Source organism: Dasypus novemcinctus, chromosome 12 (assembly GCF_030445035.2).
Source record: "Dasypus novemcinctus isolate mDasNov1 chromosome 12, mDasNov1.1.hap2, whole genome shotgun sequence".
Classification (NCBI taxonomy): Eukaryota; Metazoa; Chordata; class Mammalia; order Cingulata; family Dasypodidae; genus Dasypus; species Dasypus novemcinctus.
Window position 1 is genome coordinate 13814277 of NC_080684.1, and position 20701 is coordinate 13834977.

Consider the following 20701-nt stretch of genomic DNA (forward strand, 5'->3'; position numbering starts at 1 on the left):
GGATAAATTAATATGTAAAATGATTTTAAATATGTAAATAATGCATTGTTCTAAAGGAATTGTGCCTATATGTAGACAGTAGGCAGTTCTTGTTTTTCTTTTTCTTTCTTTCACTTCATTATAAACTTGGTTTTTAAAGAAGTTTTAGATTACAGAAAAGTTACAGCAAAAGAATAGGGGAGGGAGAACCAGCAAGATGATGGTGGAGTAAGGAGCTCCTAGGGTCAGCTCCTGCTACAGGGCAGTTAGCAAACACCCAGAGCTCTCTGGAGCTGCTGAAGCACCTGTTTGGGGGTTCCAGGAGGCCAGAAGAGCATCCTGCAACATCCTTGAAGGAGTGGAAGGAGGAGATGCCCATCTGCAGAGAAGACTCACAAGTAGAGGCTCCACGCCCCGGAGGCCAGTGCCCATCCTCCACTGGAGGCACAAGCCGCCTCAGGAGCTATTCCACACCTGGAATTTAAAGTTCCACCTACCAAAAAAGTGTGAGAAAGAGACATTTGGGCACCAACTTCAGCTATTGATGAGGAAATTCAGTGGGCTACAGTATAATCCTGAGAACAGCTAAAAGTATGAGACTGTCCAAGTCAGAAAGAGGCCAGGAGCCACCATCTTAACTCCACGCCTGGCATGAAGGGAAGCGGGGCGTCTGAGGATCCCAGGGCTGGTGGGGACCGGCTTCTTTCCATCCAGGTCAGATTGCAGCTCTAGCCTAGGCCCCAGTGCCACCTCCAGCAGGGAGGAAGCTGGGGGAACCCACGCCAGCCTCTCCGGGAAATTACTGGCCAAGCAGCGGAGGCTGGTGATTGTCCTACTCTGGTGGCACGAGCCTCCCCAGGAGCTGCTCTGTGGCTGGAATTGGAAGCTCCATTTCCCAGAAACGGGAGGAAGAGACAGTTGGGTGCCGATTTCAGCTACTGATTGGTAGACTTGGCTGGCTAAGAGCTAACCCTGGGAACGGGGATGTGAACCAGCCCAAGTCAGAAAGAGGCCAGAAGCCACCATTCTGACTCCACCCCAGCCTAAGGGGAAGCCAGGCTGACTGAAACTCTCAGTGTTGGCAGGAACCAGTTTCTTTCATGCAGATCAGCCTGCAGCCTGCCTAGGCTTCAGCCCCACCTCTGGTGGAGAGGAGCCTGAGGAGCCCTGCACCAGCCTATACAGGTAACTGCAGGTAACTTTGGCTAACATAGACTGAAAATCATAAGTCTACCAGGGCAACTGCAGTCATCTTTGACCCACACTGCATAGATTTCTGCCCACACCTGCAGCTCCATCCCCACCCCAGGCAGGGGAGAAAGGGATGTGAAGCTTCATCAGTCTCTCTGGGCAACTATAGTCTAGGCCTGCACATGGATTATTCCACACAGCTGTGACTCTGTCCCTACCCCTGGCAAAGGAGAAAGTTGGAAGACGCTTCATTGGTCCCTCGTGCAATGAGGGCAACTTGAGCCTCCACAGCTTACAGCACCGACTACATGCTTAGCTCCTACTGCATAACCAGCAAGGGAGAAACGATAGGAAGCCCTAAACTAAAGAGAAAAACTGCACCCAGAATAAATACTCTAATAAGCCAGATGCCAAGACACCAACAAAAATTACAATCCACATCAAGACACAGGAAGCTATGGCCCTGTTAAAAGAACAGGATAAGCCTCCCAATGACATAAAGGAGTTGAGACCACTAATCATAGATGTTCAAACAAATCTCCTTAATAAATTCAATGAGATGGCTAAGGAGATTAAGGATATTAAGAAGACACTGGCATGATGATGGGAGAGAGTGTTGCTGTGGGGGGAGTGGGGGGCGGGGGCGGTGGGGTTGAATAAAAAAAAAAAAAAAGAAGACACTGGGTGAGCACAAAGGAATTGAAAGCATACATAGAAAATAGCAGATCTTATGGGAATGAAAGTTGCAATAAATGAAATTTAAAAAACATTGGAATCATATAATAACAGATTTGAGGATGCAGAAGAAACGATTGGTGAGCTTGAAGAAATGGCCTCTGAAAGTGAACATACAAAAAAACAGATGAAGAAAAGAATGGAAAAAATTGAACAAGGTCTCAGGGAACTAAATGACAGCAAAAGGTGTGCAAACAAACGTGTCATGGTTGTCCCAGAAAGAGAAGAGAAGGGAAAAGGGGCAGAAGGAATATTTGAAGAAATAATGGTAGAAAATTTCCCAAACCTATTGAAGGACATAAATATCCCTATCCAAGAAGCACAATGTACTCCCATCCGAAAAAATCCAAATAGACCAACTCCAAGACACATATTCATCGGAATGTCAAAGGCCAAAGACAAAGAGAGAATTCTGAGAGCAGCAAAAGAAAAGCAATGCATAACATATAAGGGATATCCAATAAGATTAAGTGCTGATTTCTCACAAAAAACCATGAAGGCAAGAAAATATGGTGTGATATATATAAGATACTATAAGAGAAAAACGTCCAGCCAAGAATCTTATATCCAACAAGACTGTCTTTCAAAATTGAGGATGAAATTAGAATATTCACAGATAAACAGAAACTGAGAGAATTTCTAAGCAAGAGACCAGGTTTTCAGGAAATACTAAAGGGTGTGCTAGAGCCTGTCAAGAAAAGACAGGAGAGAGGGGCCTGGAAGAGAGTCTAGAAATGAAGAATATATCAATAAAAGTAACTGAAAGTGTCAAAAGAGTGGTGAAAATAAAATATGACAGATAAAACTCAAATAGTCAGGAATAAACTTAACCAATGATGTAAAGAACTTGTACTCAGAAAACTGCAACTCAATGTTAAAAGAAATCAAAAAAGCCCTAAATAACTTGAAGAACATTCCATGCTCATGGATTGGAAGACTCAATATTATTAAGAAGTCAATTCTACTCAAATTGATATTTGCAATTTGATTTAATGCAATCTTGATAAAAATCCTACCAGCATTAAAGAAAAAATTGAAAAGACAATCATTAAAGTTATTTGGAAGGGTAAGGAGTCCTGAATAGCCAGGAACATCATAAAAAGGAAAAGTGAATCCTCAGCTCCAGACTTTAAATCATAGTACCTACCTTACCTATAGTGGTAAAAACCGCTTACAGACAAACACAATAAACCAATAGAACCAAATTTATGGTTCAGAAACAGACCCTCACAGGTATGGTCAAGTGATTTTTGACTAGCCTGTCAAACTCACACAGCTCAGGCAGAACAATCCATTCAACAAATGGTGCTGAAAGAATTGGATATCCATAGCTGAAAGAAGGAAAGAGGACCCCTATCTCACACCTCATCCAAAAATTAACTCAAAATGGATAAAAAATAAACTAAAAATAAAAGAAACATAAAACTTCTAGGAGAAATTATTGGAAAATATCTTCAAGACCTGATGGTAGGTGGTGGATTCTTACAGGAGATAAGAGGAGGACTGAGTGGACTACTGATGCTTAATGTATGTAGAAGTTTTAATTAACTTTACTGTAAAAGTGTGGAAATGTGTAGAGTGGATGGTAACACACAATGAGTAACAGCTAGTTTATAAATGGGGATATGACTGAAAATGTTAGTCTAGTTATGTAAATGCCAATTGATGGAATACTAGAGAATAATCTAGAAACTGAATAGCACAGTAAACCAAGAAGTGGATGAGAATTGTGGTTGATGGTACAGATGCAAGAGTGTCCTTTGTTAGCTAGAGCAAATGTATATCACTACATTGGGAATGTGGAGAAGCATGGGAAAAATACAGCTGGAGTGACTTATGGAGTGTGGTTAGTAGTAATAATATTCTTGCATCTATGCGAAAGATGTACTTTGTTGATACTGAGGCAGCATGGAAAATGTGAGCCAAATGTACACTATGGACATGATATTATTTTATCTGTAGCAAATGACATACCACTTATTGATGTGTTGATGGAGGGGTGTTGTTTGGGAATTCTGCACATGTGCATGATTGTTTTATAAGTTTACAACTTCTGTCATAAAAAGATAGATTTAAAAAATAATAATAGGGTGGGTTGGGGGGAAAATACACCAAATGTAAGATAAGGACTATAATTAGTAGTAAGATTTTGACAATATTCTTTCATAATTTGTAACGAACGTCTCATGACAATGCAAGGTGTTGGTGAAGGGTTGATGTATGGGACCCGTGTATGATGTTATGCATGTTTGCTTTGTAAGTTCACGACTTTTACTATACACAATTGTTTATGTATGTTCATATATAAATGATATAAAGGTAATAATAATAGGATTGGTTGGGGGAAAAATACTTTAGTAGTAATATTTTGACAATGCTCTTTAATCATTAGTTAAAAAGTTTTAACAGCAATGCAAGTTATTGGTGGTAGGGTGAGTTATGAGAGTCCTGTATGATGTTATGTATGTTTGTTTTGTAGGTTCACAACTATTATTATACACTTATTGTTTATGTATGTTTACATATGGGTGATATACTTCAATAAATTAAAAAAAAAAAAAAGACTAGGGTAGGGAAGTGGCTGTGGCTCAATCAGCTGGGCTCCCGTCTACCATTGTGGGAGGTCCTGGGTTCGCGTCCCGGGGCTTCCTTGTGAGTGCAGGCTTGCCCTCATACTGTGGGGCGCTCCTGGCCTGCAGACGCTGTGGGTTGCTGACTCAGCAAGGTGGTGCAACAAAAAAGAGAGACAAGCAAAAACATAGAAGAGCATGCAATGAATGGACAGAGAGAGCAGACAGCAAGCAAGCCGCAAGGTGGGGAGGGGAAATAATAAATAAATACAGACACAAAATGAACGCACAGTGAATGGACACAGAGAGTACACAGCACGGCAAAAAGCCACAAGGGTGGGGGTGGGGGTAAAAAATAAAAAAGAATAGTGGAGTCCCATATGACCCCCACTCACCCACATATACGTTTTCTCCTATTATTCACATCTCACATTAATAAGGTACATTTATGACAATTGATGAACCAAATTGAAGCATTGCTACTACTCAAGGACTGTAGTTTATGGTTTACACTTTGTGCTGTACAGCTTTATAGGCTTTGACAAACGTATAAGGACATATATCTGTCACTGCCGCATCATACAGAACAGTTCCAGTGCCCTGAGATTGCCCTGTGTTCCACCTCTGCATCCTGCCCTCCCTCCTGCCGCGAGCCTCGGATAACCACTGCCTTTATGTCAGTGTTACAAGTTCTTCCATTACCACATGATAATACCTACAATAACACTAAATCTAAATTGGTCCATGGTTCCCTCCCCTCTTACATTTGTTCATTTCTCAATCTTGAGGAACTTGGGATGATGTTCTCTCTGACTGCTTTGGATTGAGAGGGGCCTTAGATACTATGGGGCAGATGAAAGGAACTGTTTTACTTGCAGTTGTAAATACTCCCTGTTTTGGGGGAGTGGGTCTTGTCCATCATCACCAGTCAGTCAGTTGTCCTGGGTGAATCTGAAGAACTCTGCTGGGATTCAACTCTGCTGGGATTCAGGGCTCTACCAGCATATGAGCAGACCAAAGATTTATCTCTGAGACATATATTTAACAGGTATAGTGCTAATTATAGGTTCAAATAAAAGGGGTAGGAGAATCATGAGGAGGGAATTTATAAATGAGTCTATCTCTGTTGGGAAGTAGATTATCATATATTCCCAAACAGGGCCACCGAAGGAGTGTTGGTTTCTTGTGGCTGTGTGCCTTGCCTGTAGTGTTCAGACGTCCCCAGAGCCCTCGGGAGCACTTTTGTGTGAGGTTTTATTGTGGCATTTAGTGAAATCTGCCTGAGACCTGCGTAAGCATAAACCCCAAAATGACCTCACAACTCACTTTTTTGAAATCTCTTAGCCATTAAAAACTCTTTTTTATTTAATGCTTCCCCCTTTTGGTCAAGGTCTGTTTCCACATGCATCGCTGGTTGGCACTTGGTAATATCCCTCAGTTCCAGGGTGACTCATCCCCGGGAGTCATGCCCCATGTCAGGGGGAAGGTTGTGAGTTTTATTTTTATAAATTGGAGTCTTTCAGTTGTGGATGGCAGATGATCCATCTCCAGTTGTGGTTTTTCTTTTTTTTCTTTTTTTAAGGAATAGATAGATTCTGTAACTGAAAATTCCAGACTGACGTGGTTTTGGTTAAGGCTAGCTACGACAGCCCAAATGACATCAAGTCTTAATTCTGCCCCCAAGTGGCTTCCAGTCCTGGTTCCAGGCACTCCCCTCATGGTGGGACAAAGGCTGCCACATTCCAGCCCTCACATCCCATCCAAGCAGAGAGAGGCCCTTTCTTGATAGAGAAGAGCTGCTCTTTCCTGTAGACACTAGCACATGTCTCCTCACATCTCAGTGGCTCTTGAGTCAATCCCTGAACTAGTTGCTGAGGCCCGTGGAATAAGATATACCATTGGCCTAAAACAATCTGCATCTACATCAGGAGCACAGCGGGCAGGGGGTGAGGTGGGTAATCCCACCCAGACTAGAGGGCTAAAAAGAGAGAAGTGGTTCTTCCCCCAAAGCTGATTTCATCTCTAGGATGGGGAATCACAACCATGGCAGCAAAGCTGACCCATGTCCGTTAGAGGGTGCTTTCAGATGTTCTGTAGTGACCATGTGTTATAGGGATTACAGCTGTAATTAGAAAGGAAATTTTGCAACCTGGGGAAAGGAGACTCAAAAGGTCCCTGCTTCCTATGAAGAAGTATTGTACACATCAAGCACTCTGAAAGAGGCCATTTATAAGCACTCTGATATGACTTAGTATTTAGGCTAAGCCACGTGGGAGGCAGTGCCACAAAGTGGGTGGTTCGCCTTTTAGAGTCTGATACACTTGGGTGTCCCAGTTTTTTTTACTTAATAGTTGCTTAATCTTAGGTTAAGTTGCTTAATCTCATTGCGCCTCTATTTCTTTATCCGTAAAAAGAGATGTCATATTACCTGTCTCTCAAGGTTGTTGTGAGGACTAAAAAAATACAGGTAAAGGGCTGAGCCAGACCCAGGTGACGAGGAAGCAGTTAAAGCATGTGAACTCTCATGATGACTTTAATAGTTATTAAAATATTTGTGTAGATTACTAAAACGATTTAAAAGGCCTCCGTGGGTTGTGGTGAGAGAGGAAGACTCACTGTATCTCCTCTGATAGATTTTTCCCAGCCTTAGCTAATTTTCATGCATACACATACACAAACACAAAACGTTACTTATTTCAAAAGTATTAAGCCCTAACCGTGAGGGAAAGGAAACCTGTGAAAGATTACAGGGGAAAATGCCTTGTCTACAAACTGATAGGTTCAAAATAAGAAAAAATCTTTTTTGGTCCCCCTAATCATAGCAAATATTTACGTAGTGCTTTTCATGTGTCCGGGCTTAATATTTTAAGTGTTTTCCCTACACTGACTCATTAAATCCTCGCAACAGTCCTACAAGCTAGGTGCTAGTATTATCCCCATTGTGCAGGTGAAGAAATGGGAGCCCAGAAGGTTATGGAATTTGGCTGAGGTCCCGCAGCTAGTGGCTGAACTGGGCTTCAGATGCCAACCTCTGGCTCGGGAGTCCAAGCTTTTAATCGCCCAGGTGAACAGTGCCCCCCTGCTGTGCAGGACAGGCTGTGGTTTGCTTGATCCTGAAATTCTCTTTAGCTTTTCTCTCTCAGCGCAGTGTGCCCACGCGTCAGATCCATGACTACGTGGTTCTGGATATGCCCCAAAAGTAGGTGCAGGGCATGCTGCTGGGGGCACACAACTTAAATATGCCTCTCCTGCAAGGTCTAACAGCCATCCCCGTGTATCGAGTAAGAAATGAACGGGACCTTTAATGTGCGTTGTCCAGTGGCCAGAGAAAACCTGCCCATGGGGAAGTGAATTTCTCCTGCATACAGGCTGTGCTTCAGATACTCCCAAACACATTAGTGAAATGAATCTTGTGCAAATGCAGAGGGTGGATGGCTCCCAGGTGAAGGTCTGAGTGTGAAAAGTGTGTGAGCTTTTAGTGTAAACACGCAGCTGGTACCATCGGTTAACTCAGGGCCCCTCCCTGCCACAGCTTCACTGCACCTGTTCAGAATCTCACCTGCCTCAGGGATTAAGGCAGAAGCTAGTACCTGCTGTACTAGTACTAGTGGAGCTAGTACCTCCAAATGAGTATGGTCTTCATTGGAAGGAAACATATTCCTTTAATAGATGATAACTGAGCAAAAAAAAAAAATCCCCACTAATTCATAACCTAAATAATTTGTAGTTGTAGAAGGGATGTTTTCACTGGTGCTGCTATCACAGACTGTTCTGGAAGAAGGAAAAGTGTCTATCAGGTACCCCATTTTTACCTCGTCTGAAAATACTCTTGATTTCCACCATTCCTTTTCCTGTCTTTGAAATTTGATATGCTTGATTTTCCCCCTCTCCGGTGGCAGGGATGTGAGATTCATCTCACTTCCCACATGCACCTTGTCAATTCCAGCACAGGGCCAATTTTTAACAGGAAAAAAATGTAGCCGTTAGTGCGTCTCATGCCGCTGTGTGTTGTGCTTTCAGATCCTGTTGATCATCGCCTCGGTCATCGGAATCATTGTTTACAGGCTCTCCGTGTTCATCGTGTTCTCTACCCAACTTCCCAGGCACTTTAATGCGACAGACACGATCCAGAAGTACATCACCCCACAGACGGCCACGTCCATTACCGCCTCCATCATCAGCTTCGTCATCATCATGATTCTGAACACCATTTATGAGAGAGTGGCGATCATGATTACTAACTTCGGTAAGGTCTGAACAGGTGCTAATTTCCGATGCATTTTAGGACCTAGTGAAAACAGAGACTGTATCTTTTAGGTATTCCAGTATGTTACAATTTTTAGACCTTTTCAAGTGAAAACATATTTTCTCTAGACTATGGGAAATGAATTATCTACAGCTTTGCCCTGGTCAAAGGAACAAAGCAGACGATCCTTATGATGTCCCAAGCTCTGTGTCAACAGATCAGTGCCTATTAATATTCTCAATTACCTTAGATCATGTTGCCCTACTGTTAAAAGTAAATGTCTCTTTATTGCAAATAAGTGGAACAGGGTCACGGCTCCCGTGGCAGATATGCCTGTCCGTTGCTGAGAGGACAAGCAACCCCATGCTGTGTGTATTAATGTAGCCCCGTTCCCACCAGGCCTGGCTTTTATCCCCGGCAGCTATGTCGTGGCCAAGCTAAGCACTTCCCACACTTGGCATGTGCCTGGGTCATTCCCTGCTTGTCTGCTCAGTGGTCAGCTTCTAAAAATGGTCAGACCAATTTAAATTCCAAACTGGGAGAGTAACCTGTCTTGTCTTCCCCAAATGCCTTTAGCAAGTCACCCTTCATTTTGTTTGTTTTCTCCAGCAAACCTATCTTATGATAATTCAGAAAGGCAAGAGAATATCATTTAGCAAGCTAGTCGAAAATAATTTTCTATCAGCTTGGACCTGAGAGAGGATGGTTCTTATCCAAGTGATAACGTTGTAATTATAAATGTTAAGGAACAGCTGACTATTTTTGCCACCTGGTGAATTGTTCATGGCAGGGAAATACTCTTATAACAATGTGTAAGCTTAGAACGAATGCAGTGACTCTGTTAAAGAACTCAACCTAAATGAAAACTCAACCTAAATGAAAACTGTGCTAACTCAGGTATCAGTGTCTTTGATTAGGATCTCAAAGCTGCCCACCATTTTAAAATCTTACTTTTCTTGGTTTTAACTGCAGAACTCCCAAGGACCCAGACTGATTATGAGAACAGCCTCACCATGAAGATGTTCTTATTCCAATTTGTCAACTACTACTCTTCATGTTTCTACATAGCGTTCTTTAAGGGCAAATTTGTAGGTTATCCAGGAGATCCAGTTTATTGGCTGGGAAAATACAGAAATGAAGAGGTATGGATGTAGAATTACATTCTCTCGATAATTTAAGCTCCTTCATATTTTTTCTCAGTTGCCTGAGGAATAGTTCCTTTGTTGTATATTCCCCAGGTTTTTTAAAGCCTAAACAGATATCAGAAAAATAAAATTAATGAACCTATTTCAAATTAGACCCATCTAAAATTTAAATGGGATTTTCTTTTTACAATTCCAGTGTGATCCAGGTGGCTGTCTCCTGGAACTGACAACTCAGCTGATAATAATCATGGGAGGAAAAGCAATCTGGAATAATATACAAGAAGTGTTGCTTCCGTGAGTGTTAAATTCTGTAATCTTGGAGGACTGGGGTTGGAGATGGATCATCCGGCCCATCCGAGTCATTTACCTATGTGGCTGCATGGATATATTAAAATCTACAGTTAATAAAAGTCCCCGGAGAAGCTCATCCAGGCAACAATGTCGACATATCCAGCGTTTAAAAAAAAAAAAACCTTTATATTTTGCTTAAATCCCTACCTCCTTTAGCTTATAACTCTTAGCTTGTCTTTGGTGGCTGATCACTGCACATTGAGAGATGACCCAAGCTAGAGCTGTGACCAGCTAGTCTCACAGCTTCACAGCTGCTTCCTCCCGTTATACTAAGCATTTAAAAACCACTAATAGGGGAGCAGGTGTAGCTCAGTGGTGGAGTGCCTGCTTCCCAAGTACAAGGTCCTGGGTTCAATCCCCCATACCTCCTTAAAAAAAAAAAAAAAAGACGAATAGTCATTTGTTGAGTGCCAGGTACCGTGTGAGAGCCTTATAACTCGGCAGCTGTTTGTGTGCATTTTAAGTATTTTAAAAGAAACCTGATAAAATGTATTCACCATAAACCTACCTTCCTCCATCCTCCCCCCCTTTGAGGATTCTCAGAAAAGGGGAAGAAACCTGTTAGCAGGGTGATACAGGTTGCTTATGAGATCCCTCCAGCATTTAAACTAGTACTACGCATACAGTAGGTACTCACTAAGAACCAATTGAGTAAAGGAATGAGGCCTATGCTTCAAATACACAAGATCGGTCATGTAGTAGCATTGTTTGTTGAGCCCAGAGAACAAGCTCAGAGCCCTTTGACCTTAGCACAGCTGAAAAAGTAAGACGTCTCTTTGCCTAGGATTTTGATGTTTGAGGCATTCCTGGTTTTATTTTGTACTCCAAAAGAGGCTGGTATAATTGCTGCATTAAACAACTGTGGAGAAATACTTATGATAAAATGTTAAGGAAAATAATTAGAATTGAATGTGCCAAAATGTCAATAGCATCCTTCTTTGGAATTTGCATAATGGATGGATATGTTCTTCCTTTACATATTTTCTATATTTTTCGTAATGAATGTGTACTATTTATATAATAAGAAAAGGTATCTGTTAGGAGAGAAAATATCCCTTTTTCAAGATATGATTTGGATAGGAGATAAGCCAGATACATGCAAGAAGAGAGTCCCACGTACCCATTCTCTGAGCAGTTTAAACTCAGGAATTGTAAATAGATTTCAATACTTAGGGATACTTGCATTTTTGAAGTTAATAAGTGGGAATGGAACGGAATGTCCTGAACGGAAATGGTGATTGTCTTTAGTCTATGGATTAAATAGAATGACGATGATGCAAAGAGGAAAGGGTGTATGGTACCTCATGCGGTGCTTTGCACAAAGCTACTTACGGTATGAATTGTTATGCTAACATGCATGATGAACGCCTCAGGAAATGACCGCCTAGCTAGGCTTGGCCAGGGGTAGAGTTATCTGGCAGTTTAGTGGAACTGAAAGTCTGAGAAAAGATAGTTTGGAAGAGCAGCCAACAAGGGATCAGGTCAAAATACGAAGGCCAGGGTTCCTGCCAAGCTCACAGAGTTGGAATTTCCAAAGGAGAGTTGGGCAACTACAGGTGCCTTCAATGTGCAGTCAAGGTTGAGACCCTGTGCTAGCATCGTAGCCCAGTAGACAGCCCAGAAGACGAAGGACAGAGTGGATGGAATACATCCCGGATACCCTACCACCCCCGTGTGGTGAGCCTCAGAAGAACTGAGCGAGAGACTGCGAGTCTGGAGCTCTGCAAAGAACGGGGTCCAGGAAGTCTTCCATCGGGAGCTTCTAGTTTGGGCAGGTGGGGAGGCCCTACGGCATGGGAGGAAACGCCAGAGGAGTGGGCAGCAAGGGGTTGCCAGGTCAGTAGTTTCATCTGAATCCAAATCATGGTGGGTTCAGGGCCCAGAAAGAAAAGTAATTGCTTTTGTGGCCCCTGGTGATGATTCAGCAAGAGGCTGAGGCTGTGAAAAACAGCCAGAAAAACCAAAACCAATTTGGGTGTCGTGTTAAACATGCTTGCTCCCGGGGGCCACCTACCTCAGAGGGAAGGTTTTATCACCCCCGCTTCATAGGTGGGAAAGCAGTTTAAGTGACTTCACTAAAGTTAAGTCGCTAGTAAGCAATGGCGTGTGGATTCAATTCAGGGGTGTCTGATTCCATAGCCTCCTGCTGCCTCCCAAACGTCCGAGATGAGAAAGGAGCAGAAGAGTGTGGCGCCGGGGACGTGTCCTCTCCTAGAGAAGTCTCCCCTTAGTAAAGCTTGGGTAGTGCCCAGTGAAAAGTTCACACCGAGACGGGGAGCCGAGGGAAACCCAGCGTAGACAACTACTTGCCGTCTGTGTCTTACAGTTGACGTCCGCGGTGGCCAGCGTGGGGTTCTGCTCCGTTGTCTTGCGGGTTTCTCACTATCCATAGCTGAAATCCACCCTCGCACGTTTAATCCGCCGAGGCTCAGCCAGACGTTTGTATCTGCGTTTGAAGGTGTTTGCTGTTCTCATCTGCTTCGGGTGAACTCCACAAGTAAACTGCAAGCCGGCTCTTGCTTCAGGGGACAGCAGTTCTTTACGGGCACACGCCTCGTTTCGCTGCCAACTCGGATTTCTTTTCAGGACAAATTGCCATGAAAATGGGAAGCAGTTACCTGGCCCACAAGGCTTGGAGAGGGAAGGAAACCTAATCTGTAAGGAGAGACTGCAGACAGCTCCGTGCAGGCAGCTCCCGGGAGCGGGCAGCGCTCGGGGCCAGGAGTCGAAGCTGTGTTTCTCCCACCTCTGCGCTGTGGTCTTGAGAAGGTTGTTTCACTTCTCCAGGCCTTGAAATGGGAACGTGGACCTGTTTTATCTACTATCAAATGATGCTACTTTTCTGCGCAGTGCCTTCCAATGGTCCCCATTTTCCTCAGATCAAAACCCCAAGTCCTCCCAGTGCTCGCTCAGGCTGCCCACTCTCAAAACCTCCTAAGACCTGGTTCCTGCTAGGAGCCCCTGCCTCGCGTGCCCTTCCCCGATTCGGCCCACCCCTTTATCTCCTTCACGTCCAATGTCACTGCTAATGAGGCCTTCCCTGGCCACCACCCCCATTCCTTCCTCTCCACTCACGCTCTCTTCATTCCTCGCCCTACTTTCTTCTTGGCCACAGTACTTGCCATCAGCTCACCGTACTGTACATTTATTTTATTTTCTGGATGCCTCACCAGAACAGTGCCCCGCGAGGGCAGAGTTTGACCTTCTCACCAGTGCCTGTCCAGGGAAGGATGGCTGGGTTTGGTCGTAGCTGCCGGGAGCTCTGCATGGGGAGGGGCCAGGATAGAATGCCTTCTCCCTCCTTGGGGGGCGCAATGCTGTTGTCGACCAGGGCCTGGCCCCTCCCCACTCCACGCTCTGCTCTTGTCCGTACAGAGAAGATGTGAAGTCCTCGGGCACTCTGCATGCCTGGGAAGGGTTCTCCCACCTCTGCAGCCTCTCTTCCTCTGACTCAGCTGCCGCCCTAGGTTGTGGAGAGAGCAAAAAGCAGGCGTTCCTTGGGGTACAGCTGACATTTGTCATGTCCTAATTGTGGTGGTTTGAAGCTGTATGTACCCCACAAAAATATATTCCTAGATATAATCCATGCCTGTGATGTCACCCTATTGTTGGTAGACCTTTTAATGAGGTTTCTTCAGTTAAGGCGTGGCCCAGGATGGGTCTTAATCCTGTTAACAGAGTTCTTCATAAGAGAATGAAATTCAGAGAGAGAGAGAAGGCAAGCTGCAGAAGCAAGAAGCTGAAATTAACGGAACCCAGAAGAGAAGGAAGACACCAGCAGACACCACCATGTGCCTTGCCATGTGACAAGCTAAGAACCAAAGAACAGCCAGCCCCGGAAAGCCACAGTTTTCTGGAAGAAAGCATCGCCTTGATGACTTGATCAGGACTTTTTCCCAGCCTCAAACCATGAGCCAGTAAATTCCCATTGTTTAATCGGACCATTTTCATGGTACTTACTTGAGCAGCCTAAGAGACTAAAACAGATTTTGGTATCAGGAGAGTGGGGTGCTATATTGCAAATAACCAAAAAAAGGTGGAAATGGCTTTGGAACTGGGTAATGGGCAGAGGCTGGAAGAATCGGGAGCTGCTTGATAGAAAGCGCCTAGATTGCTTTGAGAAGACGGTTGGTAAAAATATGGATGCTAAAGGTACTTCCAGGGAGACCATAGATGGAAATGATGTTATTGGAAACTGGAGGAAAGGTGATCCTTGATTTAAAGTGGCAGAGAACGTGGTGAAATAGAGTTCTCACGTCAGATGGAAAGCAGAACTTGAAGTGACAAAATTGGATGTTTAGCTGAGATTTCAAGGCTAAGTGCAGAAAATGCAGCCTGGTTTCTCACTGCAGCTTATACTAAAATAGGAGAGGAAAGGAATACACTGAGAACTGAACTCCTGGGCATAAGGAAACCAGGACTGCATGGTTTAGAAAATCCTGAGCTTCTGGAAAGTGAGTCCCCTGAGATTAGTGCTCTCTGGGAGGATTTAACTGAATATGGGACCAGTCACCCATTTCATAGGACGTCAAGTTTGGAAATGCAGCTGTGCGGAAAGATCCATGGAAGGCTCTGCTGTCTGATGGTTTGGACTTCAGTAAACTACATGCAAAACCAACAAGTTTCTTTGCAAAGTTTCTATAAGCAGAACCAATGCCAGGCCAGTCTAAAAGGAAGAGAGAAGGAACAAACTGAAAAGAATGGCTTCACTGGCAGAACCAAGGAAGCTGAGGCCTGCCCCGAAGACATCTCCTCGGGCCAGGAGAAAGAGGGCACACTCGTGTGCACGGAAAGGGCTGGTCTGCCCCAGTGCTTAGAGGGTGCACAGCCCTTCCAGCAGTTGTTCAGGAAGACTGCTAGCACCCCGGTGTGCAGGGGGTGGGGACCCTGGGTTTGTGGCCACCTGGCCACCAACCCGATGATGGGATGAGCCTTCACCCCTGGGCCTGGAAGAGCAGCACAGCTGTACACGTGCTGGGAGGGAGTGGGGGTGCTGCTTCATCAGGCCTGGGGGACCAAACATCAGTCCATCGATGACTGTCAGCCCTTACAATCTAATGATTGCCTGCTGGGTTTCAAAATGGTTTGGGACCCATGACCCCTGTTTTCCTTCCAAATCTCTTCTGGATTGGAAATGTGTATCCTCTGCCTGTCCCTCCATTGTTTATTGGAAGCAGATAACTTGTTCTCCTGGTTTCCCTGGTCCACAGACAGAGGGGAATTGTGCCCCAGGATGGACCACACCGATAACCACTTTTGATGAAGCCTTTGTACTCAGCATTGTTTCTGAAATGCTTTAGGGATATTGTGTTGGAACAAATGTATTTTGCATATAGAAAGAACATATCTTTTGGGGGTCCAGACGGTGTAATGTGACTGAAGCTGCATGGACCCCCACAAAAACGTGTTCTTAAATCTAATCCGCTCCTATTGTGAGAATCCAGTGTCAGTAGACCTTTTGATGAGGTTATGTCAGTTACAGCATGGCCCAGGATGGGTCTTAATCCTGTTACTGGAGTTCTTTATAAGAGAATGAAGTTCAGAGAGAGAGAGAGAGAAAGCCATGGGAGGCAAGAACCTGAAATCAACGAAACCTAGAAGAGAAGGAAGACACCAACAGACACCACCACGTGCCTTGCCATGTGACAAGCTAAGGACCGAAGAACGCCAGCAGCCAGCCCCAGAGTGCTGTAAGCTTCAGGAAGAAAGCATAGCCTTGATGGCAACTTGATCAGGACTTTTTCCCCAGCTTCCAACTGTGAGCCAATAAATTCCCATTGTTTAACCTGACCATTTTCGTAGTATTTGCTTGAGCAGCCTAAAATATAACTACATACTAGGCCCTGGGCTATAAACACAACCACAGTCATGCTTTTAATTAAAACTGACAACAGCCCTATGCAGCAAATGTTTTAGCCCCAGTTTACCAAAGAGGGAACTGAAAACAATAGGTTAAGGGACTTACCGCCAGGCACAGCTTGGAAGGGACAAACTTAGAACCTGAACCAGCCCCTGACTTAAGCTTCAGCCCTCGGGAAGCGGACTTGGCCCAGTGGTTAGGGCGTCTGTCTACCACATGAGAGGTCCGTGGTTCAAACCCCGGGCCTCTTTGACCTGTATGGAGCTGGCCCATGCGCAGTGCTGATGCGCGCAAGGAGTGCGCCCTGTAAGGAGAGCCACCCAGCGCAAAAGAAAGTGCAGCCTGCCCAGGAATGGCACCGCCCACACAGAGAGCTGACACACAAGATGATGCAACAAAAAGAAACACAGATTCCTGTGCCACTGACAACAACAGAAGCGGACAAAGAAGAACATGCAGCAAAATGGACATAGAAAACAGACAACTGGAGCAGCGGAGGGGAAGAAGGGGAGAGAAATAAATTTAAAAAAATTTTTTTAAATTTTTAAAAAAGGTTCAGCCCTCTTCTCCACCTCAGCTGCTATTATTCAATGCCATCATCTGCTGCTCTTGGGTTTACATGGGCCCCCAAAACTAAGAAGGTGCTTGCTGGGAGTCAGGATACTATTGCATCTTTGGAAGATCTTGCCCAATAGCTTGGGGAAATGGTACAAGAGGAGGAATGATTATCTAGGCGAGGAGCACTTAGAAGAGCGAGAGTGGGAGGAGCCCCTGGAGCAAAGAGAAATATTTCAAACAGGAGGACTTTGGAAAGCAGTAGTATTGTATAACAGGTGTGATACTGGAATGAATGAATGAATGAATGAATGAATGAGATCATGATCTTTGTGCTTTCTTTTATCCTGCTCATCCTGCAAGTCTCAGATTAAGTTTCACTGCGCCAGGGAATTTCACTGATTCTCCAGGCTGCATTAGGTCCCCTTTATATACTAGCACAGGGCAGTTCCTTCTTAGCATTTATCACCCTAGCTAGGATCTAAGTGGAGACCACTTACTGCTGTGTCCCTAGCTCCTTTCCCAGCACTGAACACACAGTGAGTGCCAAGTAAATACTACCTGGCTGATGGGCTTTTTTGTTGAACAGTATGTCCTGAACATTTTCCCTGTGGTTAAAAGTTGTTGGAGAAAAAGTAATGGCTACCTGAAATTTTGTAATATGATGTGCTGTTTTTTTTTATTGCCAAACATTTCTTTTTCCCAGTGTTTTGCTATTATAAGGAATACTGCAATGAAAGTTTTGTATGTAAGGATTTTATATTCCTTATTTATATTTCTGCTTATTTTTTAGAATCAGATCTTCTACCATTGAAACTGCACAATTGTGACCACTTTTCAGGCTTTTGATAAGTAATGCTAACTCGCTTTCAGAAAAGTTCACATTGTCTAGCTTTGAGTTCCAGGAGTGAACCCATTTCTACAGCCATGTGCCTTGCCTTCCACTCCAATATACACCTTCTCTCCACCACTGGGGAGTATAAAAGTGGACTTTCCCCTTTGTGCACTTTATTTCTTCTTAGATTGAATCGCTTTGTCCTGTTCTATCTACTTCACTCGTGCCTTTGATCCAAACTGGGGTGTGAAGGACAAGGAGAATCAATGACACTAACAGGACTGAGAATTCACAAATGGAGCAAAATCACTAACCTTCAACCTTGGTGATTTTTATAATGGAAAGACCATTTTGAATAACGGGGGTCATGGAAAAGAAGGAAAAAACTAAAGTTCATCAAATGCAGGGGGAAGTATCTTATAAAAATTAAATTGCCCACATGGAAATGAGGTAGGAGAAAAATAGTAACAATTACAATTTTGATAAAAACAGGTACATAGTTCTACTTTCCAAAATATTTTGAGATAGGGACCACAAAACGAGGGAGGAATTTTTTTATTGCTCTACATTTAGCATGCAAACTAGAAATTAATTTTGGGGGAAGATCACATATTCGGTTTTGAGGTTTTGCCAAAATGCTTTTATAGCCTTGACCAGATAATATTCTAATGTATAATTTTATCTCTTTGGCAGCTGGGTCATGAATATAATTGGACGATGTCGCAGAGTTTCAGGATCAGAAAAGATAACGCCTCGATGGGAACAGGACTACCATCTACAGCTCATGGGCAAACTGGGATTATTTTATGAATATCTTGAAATGAGTAAGTTGTTAGTTGAAGTTTTGAGTGACAGAAGACGTGTCGAAATATTCAAGTCCTCTGTTAAGGAGTTAATTGTTTAGTATGTTGAAATAATGAGTGCATGTTTCTGCACCAGGTGAAACTACATAATCAGGCTTTCAAATAAGGTGTCTTTGTCAATATTGATGTTGTACAAAGCTACAGATTTTTTACCAAGCAGTGAAACAGAATATTCATTGAGGTATAGCTTAACCATTAATTCTCAAAACATTCCAACTATGCTGAGAATGCGCTCCGTGACTACGATTAGATGTGCTTACAGCTTGGGGCTGGATAAATGCAGCACAGCTGTCGGCTGATACACGTTGAACCAGGATTTAAGAAAGCTTGTAGGAGCACACTGCTTTGTGGCAGAACTGGTCGCAAGGTCCCCCCTTCCACATCTCACTCCCACCTTTGACAGCTTGTCTGTTTCTTCTGGCCAGTGCTTTCTGTCTGGTTCCTTCAGTGACCTCATGACCTAAATTCAGAACGATTCTGCCGGTCTGGAATTAAGACTTGGCACACTCCCCTCATTCCGGAATGTCTTTGTCCATTTGTGTATTATTTGCTTGGGCTCTGTATCTCTCTTGAGTTCAACTTGATTTTGAACTCCAAGTTGCCTTTCAATGGATGCATCTCAAAATAGATTTCTATGGGAAACCATTTCTCTGTTATGCATAACACTCTTATATCGAACAGAAGGTGAACAATTTACATGTTTAGTGTCTGTGCCCTTTCAGCTAACCACTGCATTTAATTCCTTTATTTTTTTTTTTCCTTTTTTTTCAGTTTAGAAGAATAGAAAAGGAGATAAAACATTTTGGTTGGCAGGCCTTATATCTATGCATGGGGGTTTGAGTGTTTGCAGAGACTCCCCTTTGTGAGATAGGGTGGTTTTATTAAATCACATTCTATATATAAAATAATTGCTTTTAAAAATATACATTACCCCTGGAAGCACATCTGCTTCCTTTGGTGAGTGAAAGGTTCGTCTCATGGCTTCTTCAGTCAACAATACTTTGCAGCAGCCTGGAGTCTGATTTGAATTTCAGTTTTGCTTTTATGTTTCATGACTAGATTCTATTAAGGGTGTAGCTGTAGAAGCAACACTAAGTCCGTTTATTTTCAAAAGGACTGGAAGACAATTACCTGATGTCTCTAAAATGAGTTCTAATTGTGAATGTTTCTTATTAGAGCTTTTATCAGCATTAATAATTATACCATCCTGTGGCAGAATATCATTTTCTATTATAGCACCCAAAAAAACCCCACAATTATTTTATTGTAGTTGATTAGTCAAACGAATGGTGTTTAGAGGAAAAGTTATGTGGTCATGCTTTGGGGGAGAGTGGATATGGTTTTTAGAATTTCATAGTCTCATTAAAATAGTTACTAACTAAATAATTTGGTTTCATCCTACCCTACAAGAAAGGATGGATTAACAGCTGTTATATACAGATGTTTAGATTTATTGTTTTTTCTATTATCCAAATAATACTTAATGACTTAGAAAATTCATCAGTTTCTAAGAGTAGGAAGTCCATTATTCCGTATGCAACCATAGAGTGAAATCTATTTTTTGTCCTAGTCTCTGGAAAAGAGAATTTCCAAGTGCCTTCTGAATTATTTTTGTTCCTCTAAAAATACCGAGTACCTTTGATAATGGTCTTAGGCCACCACCCGGCCCTCTCGTCCGCATTCACCCATAGCCATTAGCGATACCACCCTCCACCTCTTTAATCACGGCCCCCTGTGGCTTAAGGGAAACATCTTTCAGCAACCAGCCTTGCTTAGGCCGTGCACCTGGCCATCCAGCTGTCCACCTCTGCTTACGCTTTTCTCCGCTCTTTTCTACCCAGTGAATTCCTCAACTCTTGACACGGATTTGCTGCTCGTTTCTCTGGGCGTTAAGTATGTTTGAGAGCTACGTGGATCCTGGTACTTAGCACGTGGCACATGATTGCATGCCTGCCTCTGTCCCAGCCTAACTGGACCCCTGGAAGGTGGCTGCCATGTGTTCTGCAACTGTCACTCCTCAGCTAAACACCAGTGCCTGGAGCCTTGTGCTTGTACATATTTAAGTGACTTGAATTTGGAGTTTCAACACACACATAACTGTTGACTGGTTTTATAGCATCGTCCCACCCACCCCCACAAAGTTCTGTGTGGCATATGTTTTTTATTTTGAGTGGAAATTGTGCTTATTTAGTGAATTTCACCACATCCTTTGAGATTATTAGCATGACCTTGGGGTATTAACTAAGATTACCTCCCCAGGTGTTTGGTTTTGACTTCCAAGAATGTCGACACAGAGCATAAGAGAAATAGTCTTTCAACCTTAAAATCTGGAAACCATAAGACACAGTTTTATACATAGAGTAAGTATTAC

General features: G+C 43.4%; 1 protein-coding gene across 2 annotated transcripts in view; it reads left to right on the forward strand.

The window, feature by feature from the left end:
* The window catches only part of ANO6 (anoctamin 6), a 239406-nt gene that overhangs the window by 198903 nt on the left and 19802 nt on the right, over positions 1 to 20701 (forward strand). For both annotated transcript variants that reach the window (XM_004447893.3, XM_071218788.1), the window contains exons 13-16: positions 8496 to 8721; positions 9694 to 9863; positions 10063 to 10160; positions 18161 to 18291. In XM_004447893.3, coding sequence (XP_004447950.1) covers positions 8496 to 8721; positions 9694 to 9863; positions 10063 to 10160; positions 18161 to 18291 — 625 coding nt within the window. The remainder of the gene's footprint in view (positions 1 to 8495; positions 8722 to 9693; positions 9864 to 10062; positions 10161 to 18160; positions 18292 to 20701) is intronic.